General features: G+C 50.2%; 1 protein-coding gene across 1 annotated transcript in view; it reads left to right on the forward strand.

Moving 5' to 3' along the window:
- The window catches only part of FAM171A1 (family with sequence similarity 171 member A1), a 111,276-nt gene that overhangs the window by 63,898 nt on the left and 30,115 nt on the right, over nt 1-17,263 (forward strand). Inside the window, exons 2-4 of the mRNA XM_020284131.2 lie at nt 293-520; nt 7,471-7,563; nt 17,013-17,171. Of these exons, the coding sequence (XP_020139720.2) occupies nt 293-520; nt 7,471-7,563; nt 17,013-17,171 (480 nt within the window). The remainder of the gene's footprint in view (nt 1-292; nt 521-7,470; nt 7,564-17,012; nt 17,172-17,263) is intronic.

Here is a 17,263-nt window from a genome sequence, read left to right on the forward strand (position 1 = left end):
TTGTGTCTGTCGCCCGCTGTCCTAAAGGGGTAGAATTTTTCCCTCAATTATTTGTCGGTGAGAGCAGGAAGGAGCAAAGAGGGAAGCGGTTTGGGACTCTGCTCTGACGACAATAGGAAATCGTGTGACGTGAACAGAGACCTCCAAGGAGAGAGAATGTCCCAGATTGAAATCATTCCTGTTTCCGGCGGGGATCTAGGTTTTCCTAGCACGCCCAACCTTCAAACCCACCCCCGCCACAATCGTGGCCAATTCACGGCAGCTCTTCTCTGTCACTCCCTCCCGTGTCCAGAGGTCACGCTGAAGGTGCACGTCAGCGACTCCAGCACCCACCAGCCGGTGGCGGACGCCGTCATCGAGGTCTTCACCAACCAGGTCTCCATCGCGTCCGGCACCTCGGGGGCGGATGGCGTCGCCTTCATCAAGTTCCAGTACAAGCTGGGCAGCCAGCTGATCGTCACGGCCACGAAGCACGCCTACGTGCCCAACTCCGCCCCGTGGAAGCCCATCCGGCTGCCCGGTAAGCTTGTCCCCGTCTTCCTCTAACACGGGGTGGGGGTTGGGGGGCACAGGGTGACAGAGCCACACACGGAAACAGTAATGAAATAAGCTTGTCTCTTCTCTGCTTTACCTCTTGGGGTCCCCTCTCGCAAGGGACAGTTGGGGACAGAGTGCGAAGCCGGTGGTGTGCGAACAGGGTGTCCACAGAGGTGGGGAGTGATTGAGAGATTGTCTTTCCCCTTCTGCCCCTTCCTGCCGTTCACCACGTTAGAGAAAGTCCGTCCGCCACGCGGGGTGAGGACAGTGCGTGACACAGGTCAGCTCGGGGGTAGGAGTTGGGGAGTGGGTGACACAGGCTTTGGAAAATGACTGACCTGGGTTCTAACCTCCCATCTGTTAGGGTTAGGGTTAGGGGTTAGGGTTAGGGTGAGGGTTAGGGGTTAGGGTTAAGGGTTAGGGGTTAGGGTTAGGGGTTAGGGTTAGGGTGAGGGTTAGGGGTTAGGGTTAAGGGTTAGGGGTTAGGGTTAGGGGTTAGGGTTAGGATTAGGGGTTAGGGTTAAGGGTTAGGGTTAAGGGTTAGGGTTAGGGGTTAGGGTTAGGGTTAAGGGTTAGGGTTAAGGGTTAGGGGTTAGTGTTAGGTGTTATGGTTAGGGTTAGGGTTAGAGTTCAGTGCCTGTCTCTGTACACTGGAGCGAAGACGACCTCGTAGAGAAGTTCTGATTGAAAATTAGTTCACGTTCGTAAACTGACTTACAGTGCTGAAACACAGTAGGTGCTCAGTACATGTGCAGCGCTGAGTATGGTGCCATGTTAGTGCTGGACTCTGTCCCACAGCACAAGGAGGTGCCTTCCCTCCCTCAAGCACCCTCCTGCCTCTGGGGACATTGGCCATCCCTGGAACTGTCTGTTCTCTCTGTAAAATTCCAGCGTCTACGTGAATTCCCAGAATTTCCTTCAGTTCTGTTTGCATTGATTAAGTACCTACTGTGTACCAGGCACTTCCCTGGGCACTGAGGGTACAGATCAGGGACACAGATCTCGCCCCGGAGAGTTTATAGTGTCCCTGCGAAGTCAGCCCCAGAAGCGATGTCTGTCTGATAGACTTAGGCTCAGACGTGCCGATAGGGTGCTGGGGACAGCGTGGGTGACCGGCCCAGGGGGTGGGTGGAGGCTTCCTAGGGGCAGCGAGAGGGGAGCCGAGTCTCGAGGATTCGTTGGCATCGGCATCTGAAATTGCCCATGAAATCATACAGATCCCGGGACTCTGCCTCACGATCTTGGGAGGTTGCCCGGGAATCTGCATTTTAACCTGCAACCTCCCCACCCCACCAGGTACTTAGTGATAAAAATGTCCGCCAGAGTTTGACACCCGGCTTCGTGAGCCGGAAAGTGGATTTCGTACAGATGAAACGGAGGCGATGATTTGGGAAGGTTTTAGAGGACAGGGGGTAAACTTGAAAATGATTTAGCGAGCGAAGTCCAGACGGCATTGGAGAATGGCGGGAGAGAGGCGAGGAAGAGGATGGGATGGAGGGAATGTGAGTGGACCAGGTGTCTGGCTGGTGGCAGAGAGGGGGGTACATGTAGGGGCAGGCTCTGGAGTGGAGGGACCAGCCACACCACAGTTCCTTGAAGTTGATTCAAATAACAGATGGGGTTAGACAGGTCCCTCCCCCCTCCTGTTGCATGTATCCCCCCCCAAGCCCAGGCTGGGGCAGAGATGGGTGGAGATTGGTAAACGGGCAGAGCAGCAGGTGTTGGGGGCACAATTAGTTGGTGACAGTCTTAGTTCAGGGTATATTTGGTTTCAGTTGCCTCTGGGACACCAAGTGAGCACATTTGGCCTTTAGTTTGAAACGAATTGGGGGTTCAGGAGAGAGGTCTGGGCTGGAGGTTTAGTTTGGCTCATCCGTGTTAAGGGGAGAGTCAGAACTACGAGGTCACCCAGAGGGTGGCGGGCAGGGGGCCTGGGACAGGCACCTGGCAAGGCCCCAGAATAGGTAAGGCGGTCCCAACTAGGCGACATCTATAGGAAACATGTGACCTCCCCTGTTCTCCATACTGAGAAGGCTCTGGAACTAACCCAGGGAGGTTTGGACAGTATCTGCCTTTTTGGGAGAACAAGTGCACAGAATGCAGTCGATTTTCATCATCGGCAGGAGGCATGGTCCATAAACTTGCCCCATCTCGGAGTTCGCCAACACTGAGCCATCCTCCAACGAGGGAACCTACAGGGCTAGGTTCCTGCCAGCCTCTGGTCACAAAACTTTCATGAGCCGATCAATACATCCCTTTGCTTTTTGTGTGTTTCTGTTGAAAGACACCTTGTTTGATACAGTCGATCGATTAGCATCAAACTCACGGCCCACAGCCCCTGTAACTCGTGCTCAGATGAAGCTTATGGGACACACGTTAGTTATTGTCCCTGCAAAGCACATCACAGCCCTCTCGTGCCATAGGGACACCAGGTAGAACTTCAGTATCACGCTTGGGGGCCGCGTCACTTATTTATCTATTATTTGTATAAATTCAAGGGGTACAAGTGCAGTTTTGTGACATGGATGGAGCGCATAGTGGTGAAGTCTGGGCTTTTAGTGCAGCAGTCACCTGAATAGTGTGTGTTGCACGCGTTAAGTAATTTCTCACCCCACTCCCACCCTCCCGTCCTTCCAAGTCTGCAGTGTCTATCATTGTACTTTGTCCCTGTATACGCATTATTTAGCTCCCAATAGGGTATGTGACTTTCTGGATCTGAGTTGTTTCACTTAAGATAACGGACTCCAGTCCCAGCCATGTTGCTACAAAAGACATGATTTCATCCCTTTTTTACGGCTGAATCGTATTCCACTGCATATATCTACCGCATTTTCTTTACCCAGTCACCCATTGATGGGCACTTAGGTTGATTCTGTATCTTGGCGGTTGTGAACAGTGCCTCGATAAATACACAAGTGCAAGTACCTTTTGGATAGAATGGCTTCTTTTCCTTTGGGTAGATAGATACCCGGTAGTGGGATCGCTGAATTGAATGGTAGTGCTGTGTTTTTAGTGCTTTCTGAAATTGCCAAACCATTTTCCATTTTAAGTAATGAATCCCCCAACAAAAAGCCTGTCCCGAATAGAGACACTTCCAGGATGAGAGCTGACACCAAAGGTATGCACGTAAAACACCACGAGCGTCCATGTGGGGGGTACAGATAAATTCTATCGAGTATATGCGTTTGCAGATACAGAATCTGTAAATAATGAGGATGAACTGTACTCTAATTACGTTGATTTGATGCCGTTAACATGATCATTTGAGAAAAAGAAACCATTTCCGTAATGTCCATTTTCTTAAAGGAGTCAAATAACGGGGGTGTCGTCATCTGATTAAAGGAGTTTGGGGCGAGGCAGAAGGACATTCACATCCCCGCCTGCCCACGCCCAGCTGGCGCCACGCACATGGGCCCATCACCTCTTTCTGAGCCTGGGCTTCTTGTTTCTAAAATTAAATTAATAAGCCCAGATAATTTCTAAGGACCTTCCTGTGTCTTTGCTTATTTCACTCTGCTCGCCTTTTTAATGCCATAAAGGGACTCTTAAGTAGAATCTAACGGGAAATGTGAGCAAAATCTAGGGTGCCCTGTGTGAGAAACAGAGTAAACTGTTGTTCTCCCGCAAGTTTTTGGAGGTCAAGGCTAATACTCGCGGTTTACCACATAACTGGGCAAGGAAGAGAGGAGAACTGGGAGCCTCTTCTAAAACAGGCTGAAAATCTGAAACTAAAAAATGCATTCTTTTTTAAAAATTTTTTTGTATTTCAGCATATTATGGGGGTACACATGTTTAGGTTACATTCTTTACAATTCATGTGCCGCACAGCATTTATGTTTGCACGAGCATTCTTGTGAGCTCTTGGGATGGATTTCCTTTTTCATCCTTAACAGTAGTAGTTCCTAGAGGATGTGTTGATTTTTTTCCCTTTCAAGGAAGGCATGCAGTTAGGTTATCCATCTGCCTAAAATCCTTCATTGGCCCCAGGATGGAGTGGAGGTGACATACTCCTCCTTCCCCGATCACCTCTACCTCCCTGATCTTGTGGTCTGGCCAACTTGTCATGCTCTGAAGGAGTCTGGTGTTTTCCCTTCTCTGTGTGTGCCTGTGCCATTATTCCTTGACCTCTGTCCACTGCAAGCTTGTCTTCTATTTGTAAAGCCCAGCTGGGCTGTTTGCTGCTCCAAGAAGTCTTCCTGCCTCTCCCAGGTAGAATGAGATGTTCCTTTCTCTCTGCATATGAAAAAATAAACATGGGCTGGGTGCAGTGGCTCACGCCTGTAATCCTAGCACTCTGGGAGGCCGAAGCAGGAGGATCGTTTGAGCTCAGGAGTTCGAGACCAGCCTGAGCAAGAGCAAGACGCCAACTCTACCAAAAATAGAAAGGAATTAGCTAGACAGTTAAATATATATATAGAGAGAAAAAATATTAGCTGGGCATGGTGGTGCATGCCTGTAGTCCCAGCTACTCGGGAGGCTGAGGCAGGAGGATCACTTGAGCCCAGGAGTTTGAGGTTGCTATGAACTAGGCTGATGCCACGGCACTCTAGCCTGGGCAACAGAGTGAGACTCTGTCCTAGAAAAATTAAAAAATTAAAAAAACAAAAAACAAAAAAAACATGTACTTGGGTGTGAAGACAACCTCTGGGCATTGATTAGCATCTGTTCTAGGTTGGGTAAAAATACGATGTTCTCGAAGAACTCATGGCCTCTCTGCTGCCTCCTACCCCCCTGGGCACTCGGTTGACTGGTCCCATGAGCCCTGCTCTCTGCTCTGGAAAGCACCTGGAGGTACCTCTTTTGCAGGCTCTTTGCAAGAAATCACTTTTCCCCTTTAAGAAATGAGGTTTGAGAAACAGTTTCCCAGAGCAACCTCCTTATATATGGACATACCAAATATTTTAGGTGAGAAGAGTTTTCAGAACACAACGCATGAATCACGTACCTCTCTGAGATGATCACAGGTGTCTTCAGAGCTCAGAGCCCCCATACCGGTCCACACGGAGGTGTTAGGGGCCTGGTGAATGCCTGCAGGCCCCGTGGTAGCTCTGGGTGGGGCAGGATGGCCCAGGCATCAGCATTTCGAACAGCATGGAGGGAGGGGAGCCCTAGCCTGGGTTGAGAGCTGAGCTGCTTCCTGCAGGCAGCATCTGCTACGATAGTCCTGTCCTGTTCTCCCGCCCACCAAATGCCCAGCGCCATTGGGTGAAAAAGTCACAGATAAAAGGTTTACTTGGACGTCATGCAGGATTTCTCAAAGTTCGGGTTCCTCCCTTTAGGCCTGGCTTCCCTGTGGGACCAACAGTAACTAATTCCAGAATATTCCATCACCCCCCAAAATCGGATGCCCAATGATACACTGTTTCCCACCCCTCCCGGCCTCAGCTTCCACTCATCTCCTCTCTGTCTTTCCGGATTTGCCTATTCCATGTGCATGTACAGGGAATCCTACAAGATGTGACCATTTGTGTCTGGCGTCTTTCACTTAGCATGATGTTTTCAAGGTTCATCCATGTTGTAGCATGTGTCAGTACTGCATTCCCTCTTATGGATAAATAATATTCCACTGCATGGATGTACCACACTGTGTCCATTCATCTGTTGGTAGACATTTATTTGGGTCGTTTTCACATTGGACATATTATAAATAATGCTATAACAAATAGTCTCATGGAAGTTTCCGTTTGAACGTACGTTCTCGGTTCTGTTGGGTTATAACTAGGAGTGGAATGGCTGGATCGTGGGATCACTCTCTGTTTACTATTTGAGGAACTGCCAGACTGTTTTCCGCAGCTCCAAGGTGTGTTCTTATGTTTCTCCTGGTACTTGCCACAGTCTGCTTGTCCTACAGCTATTTATTGTGAGTCTAGACCCCTTCTAATGCGTGACCCTTGAAGGCACAGGCTGCCTCCAGCATTTATCTGGTGCACCCTGGGATCTGGCCCTGGGCCTTGCAGAGAATAACAGCTAAAGAAACTGCCTGGGTGGAGGGTGAGTGAACAGAGAGGTCACCTGCCAGGCCAGCACCCCCGTCTGGTCCCCTGTGGCATTATTAAGCATCAGCACCAAAGGCAAAGGATTGATATTCTCAGCACTAGATCTTTCTAGTTCCTGATACTTCCCCAGAAAGTCACTTTGCCTCTCTGGGCCCCATTTCCATGTTGCATAGCGGTGGGGGGCAGATTCCAGAGTTCAAATCCTGCTTCCAGCATTTATCAACTGCTAAATATTGAGCAAGTCACTTCCTCGTATATAAACCTATTTCCTTACCTGTAAAATGGGCATATTAACTTCATAGAGCTGTTTTGAGACTTAAATAAAATGTCACAATTAAAGCACTTAGAATGATGTCTGGCATGTTAGTAAGGGGTTTGATAATATTAGCAATTATTGTCATTCCGTAATGCATTTATTTGTTTTTTTCTCTTAAATTCATATGTTCCACCCAGAAACTTGCAGGCTTTGTGAAATTTTTAGTTGGAAGTTTAGGTACTTAAGAGGTTTAACGTAGCACAATTTCTAGCATGTTATTTGTTCTCAGGGTTGGGGACAATGTTCTTTTACTATGAGGCACACATGAACCTAACCAAGTATTTTTAAAGTCTCTCTTAAATGTTGACACTTGACATTGTATATTCTATGCTCATATAGTATTTACATTATAGCTTTTGATATACTGAATGTGAATAGGCTCAGGTACTTTGCTAGAAACTTCTAACAAACAAAATGACTCTTACAGAGCAGTTTGTTATATAAGAAATTGCAATACTTCAATGGGGGTGTTTTGAAGGTATTTTGCTAATCATACAAAAAGTCGATAATATTGATGGGTTTGAAATCAGCGGATGCAAAGAATGCAGAGTACCCAAAAGATGAGCGTGGGCATTTAGGTTTAAATGCCAGAGTTCCCTCATGTCCGCTTTTTCCCTACAGTATTTTCCTCACTGAGCCTTGGCCTGCTCCCAGAACGATCCGCCACTCTGATGGTGTACGAAGATATTGTCCAGATAGTATCAGGATTCCAAGGTATGTTTAACAGTTGTCTTGATTTTTATTATTATTAATATTATTTTTGCTTGATGAATCATAATTGCATACACTTTTGGGGTACAGTGGGATGTTGTATGTGTACAATGTGGGATGATTAAATCAACCTAATTAACAAATCTGTTGCCTCTTTTACAATGGTGAGACATTTGAAATGTATCCTCTTAGTTATTTGGGTATATTTAATATTTAAAAAGGAAACTGATGGTCACTTTGGGGCCAACCACTAAGATCTTATATGGGACCCGCTTATTGTCATTTGGAGATGGCGATGGATTTATCCACAGCCGGGACATACTGTCTATTCACTGTCATTTGGCTATAGTCTTATTTCCTTTGGGACCACGGTTTAAGTGTATGACACAGAAGAAGGGGCTGCCCGGATCTTCCCACCCTCTGTCTCCTCCCACCAAGGGAGACACTGTCCCTGGATCTTGTTTGGGTCCGAGTCCAGCCACTGCCTCTAAACTTAATCCGCACACAGTGTGGCTTCTGTCCCCTTGTTTTTTTTAATCTGTCCCCCGTGTGTCCCGATGTCCGTACATGTGACCGCACCCCTTTCTGGCTCCTGTTGCTCCCACAGAGAAGCTCACACAGAAGGTTCCAGGGACTTGCGCTTTGCTCAGTGACGGGGGTTAGAACCGGGAATGCTTACCTGAGACGCAATTCTGTGCAGAGAGCATCGTTTCATTGCATCTTAATCACGGGCCAGAGGAGGATGTTTCCTGGCTTTGAATGTTCCGTCAGATTCGTTTTGCATTTACTCTGTTCTTTACTTTAATCCCACTGTGTACCCATCATTCTCCACGGACCCAAACCCGTGTGCCGTTTGCCAACGAGGCCACTGCGTCCACGCTCGTGTGACCGCGTAGCTATGCGGTGACAGGAGGAGCCCCGCGTGCAACGAGGCCACTGCCGTCCACGCTCTTGTGACCGCGTAGCTATGCGGTGACAGGAGGAGCCCCGCGTGCAGCCGCTGCTCTTCGAGAATGTATCTGAAGAGCAGATAAGTAGAAGCATCTGGCAGCATTTCTGACTCAAGTTTGGGAGAGAACACAGGAATAGCAATACAGATTTGGGTGTCGCCTGCACAGTTAAAAGCCATGAGTTTTGATTTTTCCCCTCTGGGAGAGCAGAGCTGGGCCTTTTCCAGCAGAACCGCACAGGGTCCTGTGCCCGTCAGCCTCGGGAGCCTCCTGGATTTCTTTTCTTAGCTTTGCAATTGGCAGAGTCACTCACAGCCTCTATGTTGTCCCAACTCTGAGGACATTTCCCTCTCCACCCCCCTTGATCCCTCCCCTGAATGGAACAGAGACACCCGGCCACCACTCCCTTCCCTCTCCGCCACGACATCATGCCTGGATTTTCTTTCTTCCACCCCTTGGTCACCTCTTCTCGGGGACTCCAGTGCCTGTCCTGGGCCCACATTTCTTTCTAGTCCTTTCTCTCGATCTCATTGAGACTTCCGGCTTCTGATGCCTTGGGGATGCTGATTGCGCCCAGTTCCATGTCTCCAGCCCGGACCCTCCCCTGGGGATGGGCCTCCCCTCCCCCAGTTGCTAATTTGACATCTAGACCTGGGGGCCTAACAGGTGTCTCACGTTTGACACGTACACACAGAGACTGTGTTGGTTTTTGTTGTCGGTCTCGAAAACGGTGCAAAAGTCGATCAAGTTGAAACTCTGGGAACTGCCAGGGATGAGTCTTCTCTCCTCCAATCGCATCGTTTTGCTGAGGCTCTTCTCCCCGTCTGTGTGGCCACCTCACGGGTCCAGGACACCGCCGTGTCACCAGACAGCACTGCCGCGGGTTTTCTTTCACTGGCCGCCCCACTGACTTTCTTGCCAAAGCCATCGTCACAAGCGAAAGCAACCGAGTCACCTCCCTTCGGTTCTGCAGTGACTTTTCCCATTGTGCTTGGAATAAAATCCAACTCCCCACACTCACAGCTGCACGGTGCCCTGGCGCTGGCCTCGGTGGCCGCTGCGGTCATCGGGGAAGTGACCGTTGGTTGGCAAGGCAGGGGCGAGGTTGCCAAGTTTGTGCACAAGGGGCTTCCCACGGGGCAGGTGCCCTGCGTCACCCCCCCCCATCACGTGACCTGTGGGCCATGCGTGCTGGTCGTCAGTGGCTTCCCCTTCACAGCCGCCTTTGACACCCATTGTGCCCACATTTCCCTTTACTAAGTTGCGAAAGGAGAAAATGTAAAATCTCTTCCTGTCTCTCTCTTCCTGGGACCGGCGCTGTCCTTGGCGTGGTGTCTGTGACGAGGGTTCAAACTGCAGGGTCTGGAACCTCGAGCCCAGCGCCCTCCTCGCTGCCTGCTCTGCTGCCAGCCCTGACGCCTGGCAGTGTCCTCTCGTGACTCAGACGGGGTTTGAGAAGGATCCCAGCATCGTGGCAGGTGCCCTCTGTGAGCAGTCACCCGCCCACGTGGCAGTTGCGTGCGACCTTTGTCTTCCCTTCTTCTATACTCTGTCAGTCGAGTGCAGTTGCTGTGAGCCTGGCCTTGCAGCCCAGGTCACTGCACGGTCACCTCCCTGTGCCTGTGTGCGCTGGCTTTCTTTCCAGCTGCCCAGGCCCCGAGTCAGGGCCTGGTGGTCTCTGCACAGACCATTGCAGTAGCCCCTGGGCTGTTCCTCCTGGTCTCTGTTGGGGCTGGAGCTGGGCTTCATGCCTCGAGTCTGTCCTTCCTAACACGCCAGGCACTGGACTGCCACGTGAGTCTTCCCAGGCTGAGTTCCAGCCCTTTCTGTCCCTTGATGGCCACCGTTGGCCTGTAGAATAAAATCCAGTCTCCTTCCTGAGCACTCTCTCTGTGGTCTGGTCTCCCCGTCCCTTCCAAGTATTCTGTTCCTTCACAGGCTGCATTCTAGCCAAACTGGACTTCTTTGTCTGTTTTCCATCTGAGATATCCCACTCCATCGTCTGGTCTATCTTCAGAGCCCCCCGGACAGGAAGGCCAGCCTGCAAGCACGTGTGCCAGGGGTCTTTCCCGAATGTCCACTGGAGGCGGGAGACATCTACCGCCTGGCCTTCAACCCCAGCTGCTAGGGGACGAGTGTCCTGTGACCCACCCATCCCGCCAGGCCGTGGCTCTCGGGTCTAGAGTTGGTCCCTGTCTCAGGGGTAACCAGTCCATGGGGTGGCCAGGGAGTGGGACCTGGCTGGAAGAAATCAGCTGGGGCCAGCAGCTCTTGAAGAAGAAGCCCAGAAGAAGAAAGAATCATGGCTGAGTGGTCACCAGGGGCAGGCTGGGCCTGGGGTTGCACCAGGGGGAACAGAACACAGAGGACGAGTAAGTAGAGAAAGATGCTTGGCAGCAGGTCAGCAAGGAGCAGACGGGACATGAGTCGGGTCTCAACACTCATGGCACAGCATTGGAGTGACACCCACACGCTCCTGCCACGTGTCACTCAGGAGCCACCCTGAGCCCAGGGCGGTTCCACCATATGTGCCTTTGACACCCTCTGGCTCCAGTCCTTGGATTCCCTCGGGTCCATCTCCCTATAGCCCCTCATGTCCTTAACAGCAAGGGACAGTAGCAGCTGGGAGTCCGGCTCTTCCTGTGATACCTCCCTTGCTACCGTATTTGGTGGTACACGTTACCTCCCAATGAAATTTAAAAACCAGAAGGGCAAGGACTGTGTTGGTATCATCTCAGGACCCCCAGGGCCCAGCCCTATGTCTTCCCCATGGTAGGCACCTAGAGAGTAGTTCATCGAATGACTGCGTAAACAAACACAAAATCCACCTGCTTCGTGCACTTCCTATATAGACCACTTACTCTGTGGTCAATTATCTTCTGTATTGTGAATGCTAAGATAAGTGTAGTATCTGCATGTACACACACACACACACACACACACTGACTACTTGAATAGCTCTTTCTCTAAGGAGCAAGAAGAATGATCATATTATAAATAAGACCAAGGAAGTAGTTTTTGTTAACAGTTAATTTATTCAGTCTATTCTATCATTGCCTCCTTTATATAACCAGAAACCAGCTGAGCACCCTTTCTTCCTTTTTATTATCTCATTTCCATGCCAGCTTTTGAAAATTACATTTTGTTAATTTTTTAACTTACCAGACTTCATGAGTTCAATAATGTTGAATTGTACTGATTCCATTTCTCAGCAGAGTCGAGGCCTGACAGTAATAATAATGGATCCTTTTATTAGTTTCAAGTTTTCCTACTTGTTGGAAGGAAAGCCACATGTAGGTCTTTGCCTCTGTCTAATTCATGCAGCTCTGTTCCATCTACAAAACCAAATATAATACTGAATTTAAAAGTGATACACTACATTTTTATTCTCAAACTGCTCGTGTTTAGTTGCTTTTGTTATTTTTTTTTTAATAGATTCAGAGGAGAAAGACAATAAACTCCTGCCTGCTTACACATGCATGAGCTATAAGCCATTTGGATTTTAGTGTGTTACTTAGATGGTGTGACGTGTCAGACAGTCCCAGAAAAAGCAGTAGGTAGTACGAAGACAGTTTAGTTAGTTAGGAAGCTTTGCATGTATTCTACGAGGTATTAGATGACACCTCTTTGTTTGGTTTTACATCATGCAAAAGTAAAAGCTTTGAAGAATGAAGGCCATCGGTAGGAGGTGGGGACAGAGTGAGAGAGGAGGGAAGAGGGACCATTGCCCTCATCAGGGGGACACTTCATGTTTCTGTTGAGGTTTTTGCTTTAAAAATATTTCCAGCCAAATAAAATAGAGGGTAAATTTGGGTTGACTTTGAGTTTTCGTTAAAAATACAAACACTGCCCGCTTGCGTTCTGCTCTGCAGATAGACCGTGTGGCATCTGTGTACATTCTGACTCTAAACACCAATAAAACGGATCTCTCATCTGACCAGGCAGGGTTCTGCAGCATGTTTGCAAACGGACCGATCATTGCACAGTAAATGCATGTTTCGGTGGGATTGGCCTTAGCGGTCAGCATTGCTTGCATTTTGAAAATGAGGAAAGTGATTGTATTGTTATCGTCAACAGTTGTTGTATAAAGAAAGCCTGAACCGTCTTAGGATAATGGTTCAACAGAGCCAGAGTTCCCAGACCCCCCGCACCTTCTAAGCCCTCCTTGTCCTTCCCGAAGCCCCCAACCCCCAGGTTTACGTCCCCACCTGGTCCAGCCCTCTTGAGTCTCTCTGCCACTGTCTCTTCTTATTCCAAAAAAATAGCTTTCAGCTTCTGTGCCGACTTCACCTGGAACTTTATCCTGTCCCCCTTGAACCATTTCATAGCAGCCTCCTGGCCCATCGCTGTGACACTAGAGTCTCCACCCACGGCCATTCGCCACCTGCTCTCAGAATTGGGTGGAAACAAAGCAATGACTGCTACCAACTCACCCCAGCAGACACATGCAAGGCCAGACTCCTGAGCCGGCCTCACCACGCCCTTCCCCAGCCTCCTGGGCGGTCCCCGGCCCCCATGCAGCCCCCACGTGGCTCCCACGGGCTTGCTCAGCTCCCCACGCCCACCTGACCTCCCCCCTCCCCCATACTTTCATGTCTGCTGTCACCCCTCGCCTGCCCCCCACAGATGCCACCAAGGGAACTGCTTTTCTCCTGGGCAGTGGGTCACTCTCTTGACGTTTATTTTGTTCTTTTGTCATTTCTCTCTTATTCTGGCACTTAAAGCGCTATGATGGTCCGGGTATGATGGCTCACGGCTCTAGTCCCAGCTACTCGGGAGGCTGAGGCAGGAGGATCGCTTGAGCCCAGGAGTTAGAGGCTGCTGTGAGCTGTGATGACACCACTGCACTCTAGCTGGGGCGACAGAGCAAGACCCTGTCTCAATAAATAAATAAATAAATAAATAAAACACTATGATAATTAAGCCATTTCCATGGCTGCCTTCTCCACTCTTTTTTTTTTTCCCCACAGGAAGGGTTTTTATTGATGTTTTAGGGAGTTAAACGTTTAAGAAAAAGAGGATGATGTGATAAACTCATCAAGAGGTGATAAGAGCTCTAGGAAGAGATTCCTTTGACTGGGGTTCAGGGAGAAGGAGACAGGACCGGTTATCCCCAAGATTAATGGCTGACATCTACATTGATCCATTTAAGAGGCCTAAGTGGCACCGTGGAAGGGAGCCCTGGGGCAGGGAAGAGAAAACCTCTGCAACCTCAGGCTCCAGTGCCCTCCCTTCTCACACTGCAACCTCGGTTTTCTTTAAACTTCACCTTCTGAAATTGACTTGGACGTCTTCATCCTGCCCTGCGGAAACCGAGTGTTGGCATCTTTTTAAGCATATTCGTTCATCTGATGGGTCGAGAGAGAGACAGAGAGAGACTGAGGCGGAGAGAGACAGAGACAGAAAGAGGCAGAGAGAAATGCCTTGTCTACTCTTGAGTTCCAGAAAAATAACAGCTTTTTCCTTTTCCCTTCGCCTACCCGGTACCCACTATGGAGAGGATGCTCGGAATGTGTTGTTTGGATTGCCGTGGGGTTGCTCCGAATGGACAGTGCAGTGGGTCCCCATTAAGGGGGGGGGGCGTGATTTTTATCCCCCAGGGACCTTTAGCTGCGTCTGGAGATGGTCTGGGTGTCACAGCTTGGGGGCTGCTACTGACACCTAGTGGGGAGAGGGCAGGGATGCAGTCGAGCATGCTACAAGGCACAGGGCAGCCCTCACCCCGGCAAAGAATCTCCTGGCCCAAAATGCAAAGAGTGTGCTGAGGCTGAGGAACGATGATCTAGCTGGAGTGAAGACAGTTCCTTCTTCACAGGGTGGTTGTGTGTGTTAAGTAGCGAATATAGGAACTTTGAAAATTGTAAAGTGCTGATGTACACCTCTCCCTTAGAGGAGAGATGTAGCTGTAGCAGTCTGGGTCTACCGTGGTCTACGCATTTTTGTTGTTGTTCTCGTCATCATTGTTACTTCGGTAAGCGGTAGAGATCCACCGACGGTGTCCGGGCAGGGCATGGGCATGGTCACCGTGGTGTCTTAGAACAGTCAAGGTGTGGGTGGATGAAAAGCAGGAAGGGGAAAGACTGAAGCAGAGGGGTCATTTAGGAGACTTCCCTGACAGTCGAGACAGGGGGTGATATAAGGTCACGTAGGCTGCTGGATGCGGAGAGGGAGGGAAAGATGATGCAAGAAATGTGGGTAAGGGAAGACTGGCCAGTCTTGGCACTTGAGCGAGATAATAGGGAACATGATGGTGGCGACTTGGAATCAGAACTGGGTGTTGGGGAGAAGGAGGGGATTGTTAAGTCCGAGGGAAATGCATGAAACGCTTGCACTGCTAGGGAACGAACAGGTAGAGGGACATGGGGGAGGGTCAGGGTGAGACATGGGAGCCCCGAGAACGGGGAGAGCAGCCTGGGCTTGTGGCTCTCTGGGTCCCAGGTCAGTCCCCGCAACTGCGTGTCCTGGGTTCCCCACAAGCCACCCCTTGTCAGTCTGCAGCCCCTGTGTGTTGCACAAGGGGCTCTTCCTGAGGCCCAAGGGTGCATGGACCCTACCCTCATTCTGGGGTAACCAGCCCCGATTCTGCTTTCTGCCTTGTCCCTCCCGAACACAAGCTCCGGCTTCCCCCTGTCACATTCAGACGCGCCCTTCTTTTCTTGGTTTTCGCAGAGTTCTGTGCTTTTCCACGGTGGGAAACCCAGGCCCTTGCAGAGGGGTGTTCACTGAGTAACACCAGGCAGAGGACGTGCACTTCCCGATCATTGAGAAAAATAATAATAGAAGCAACGAGTGTCGTTATGTCGTCGGGGGTGAGGGTGAGAAAAGACAGGCCTGACATTGACTTTCAATCTCAGAGGACAGGAGACCAAAGGAAGCCAGGGGCATGCGTGGCCACGCTGGGGACAGGGGCTGGAAACGGGGGGCTCCCCGCGGGGTACAAGGCACTCATGGGGAGCTCTCTGCAGATGAGGAGGTGGCAGGAATGAGACGTCAGTATTCCGTCAAACTGAAGGAAAAGGGCAGAGAAAAAGAATGACAAAGATACTGATGCCCAGAGGCGAGTGCGTCACCCTGGGGTTGTTAGGGGTAAAGAAAGGGCATCAATGGTCTGGAACCAGACTGACGCCTGTGTCCGGTTAGTTTCAGCAGAGGTGACCAGAGGTAGATGGGACCATCATGACTTCGGGCACCTGCTCTTGCAGGCTCCAAACCCGGGCCTCGTGTTTCACAGAGTGGACAGGCCCTGGACAAGCCTTGCCGGTGACTTTTAGCAGGTGGATGGCAGTCGGTTCATAGCCAGGACGGCCTGCCCCAGACATAAGTCTGTGTACGTCCTTTGGGCTTCCTTGGCTGTAGCAAGAGAGACCTGGACGACTTGACTCTTTGAGCTCTGAAACTCCCCTTATTCTAGAACATGTCTGCACAGGCTTATTCTCCCCTTATAAGTTCTCTGATCCAGGGTTAAAAGGAACCCAAGAGTGGCTATAAAGGCCACCGGCTCTGGGGCAGGACTGTCGCACCAGGACAGCTGTGGGCTGGGGAGGAGGCACCTTCGGCCAAGTACAAGCGCAACGGGGACTGTCTCAAGCCTGGGATGGGATCTACGATTTCTGTCTTAATGTTTTTGCTGGGTTTGTGCAACATTACGCAGCACCTTTACGTCTTGTGACTGTCCCTGTAGCCTTAGGTAAGAACACGTTCAGGTTTGACCATGAAAACAACATCTGGGGGCAAAGTTAAACTGCAGATGACAGCACAAACACTGTGGAGGCAGTGGGGGTGGGCGGGGGGCCTCTTGGCTAAACCCACCCTTGTGCACAAAGGAGTTTGGTGGAGGAGCGTCATTTTGCATCATTTCAAAAGTCTTGTCGTAAAATCTGCGACATAATCTGTCACAAGTAGGAATCGCCCCTCCGGAATAGACTGGATGCCCAGTGGCAGGTTCTGCAGAAAGGAAAGGGCTCGTGGCTGGTGGGTTCTTATTTACGGTCCTTTTCAAGTCTACACGTTTAATCCCCTTGCTCTGCTTCCCTTTGGTCTGTGGCATTAAGCCCGAGGTCACCAGGGAGATTAAGGATGGGGCTGTAGCAGTATCACAGAGCGCCTCTCACATTGTTTGTGTAAAGAGACTAATTGTCACCTACTCAGTTCAGTTACTCGGACTTTCCCAAAAAAAACGTCACCCCAATCCACAGGCAGCGAAAAGGCTGCTCGACAATTAGAACTTGGAAAAAGCTTTTTGTTAAAAACCCAAATAACATCCTGTGATCCTGTGTCAAAACAAATGTGACAATGGGCTATTATTCCTCCGCCATAATAGCATGCTGTCACATCGCCGTGTCCTGCGTGGAGGGGGGTGGGTGGAGGGGGGTGGGGAGCTGGGTGGGAAGGGCCGGGGTGGGGAGGCGTGCTGAAACCCGAGAGCCCGCACTTCCTGGTTTTGCATTTTCTAAAAACAGAAACTGCTCCTTGGGGAGGTAACTCAGAGGTTCGTCTCTGCAGGTGCCCGGCCGCAGCCCCGAGTCCATTTCCAGAGAAGGGCCCTGCGGCTGCCAGAGAACACCAGCTACAGTGACCTGACCGCCTTTCTCACGGCCGCCAGCTCCCCGCAAGAGGTGGACAGTTTTCCTTATTTGCGAGGATTAGACGGGAATGGAACAGGTAATTTGAGTCTCTTCTCTTTCTCAGGTGGGGGAGCTTCGGTGTTTTAATCGTTATGCATGGATTTCAGCTATGGCTGAGAGCGTTCGCAT

This window comes from Microcebus murinus, chromosome 25 (assembly GCF_040939455.1).
Source record: "Microcebus murinus isolate Inina chromosome 25, M.murinus_Inina_mat1.0, whole genome shotgun sequence".
Classification (NCBI taxonomy): Eukaryota; Metazoa; Chordata; class Mammalia; order Primates; family Cheirogaleidae; genus Microcebus; species Microcebus murinus.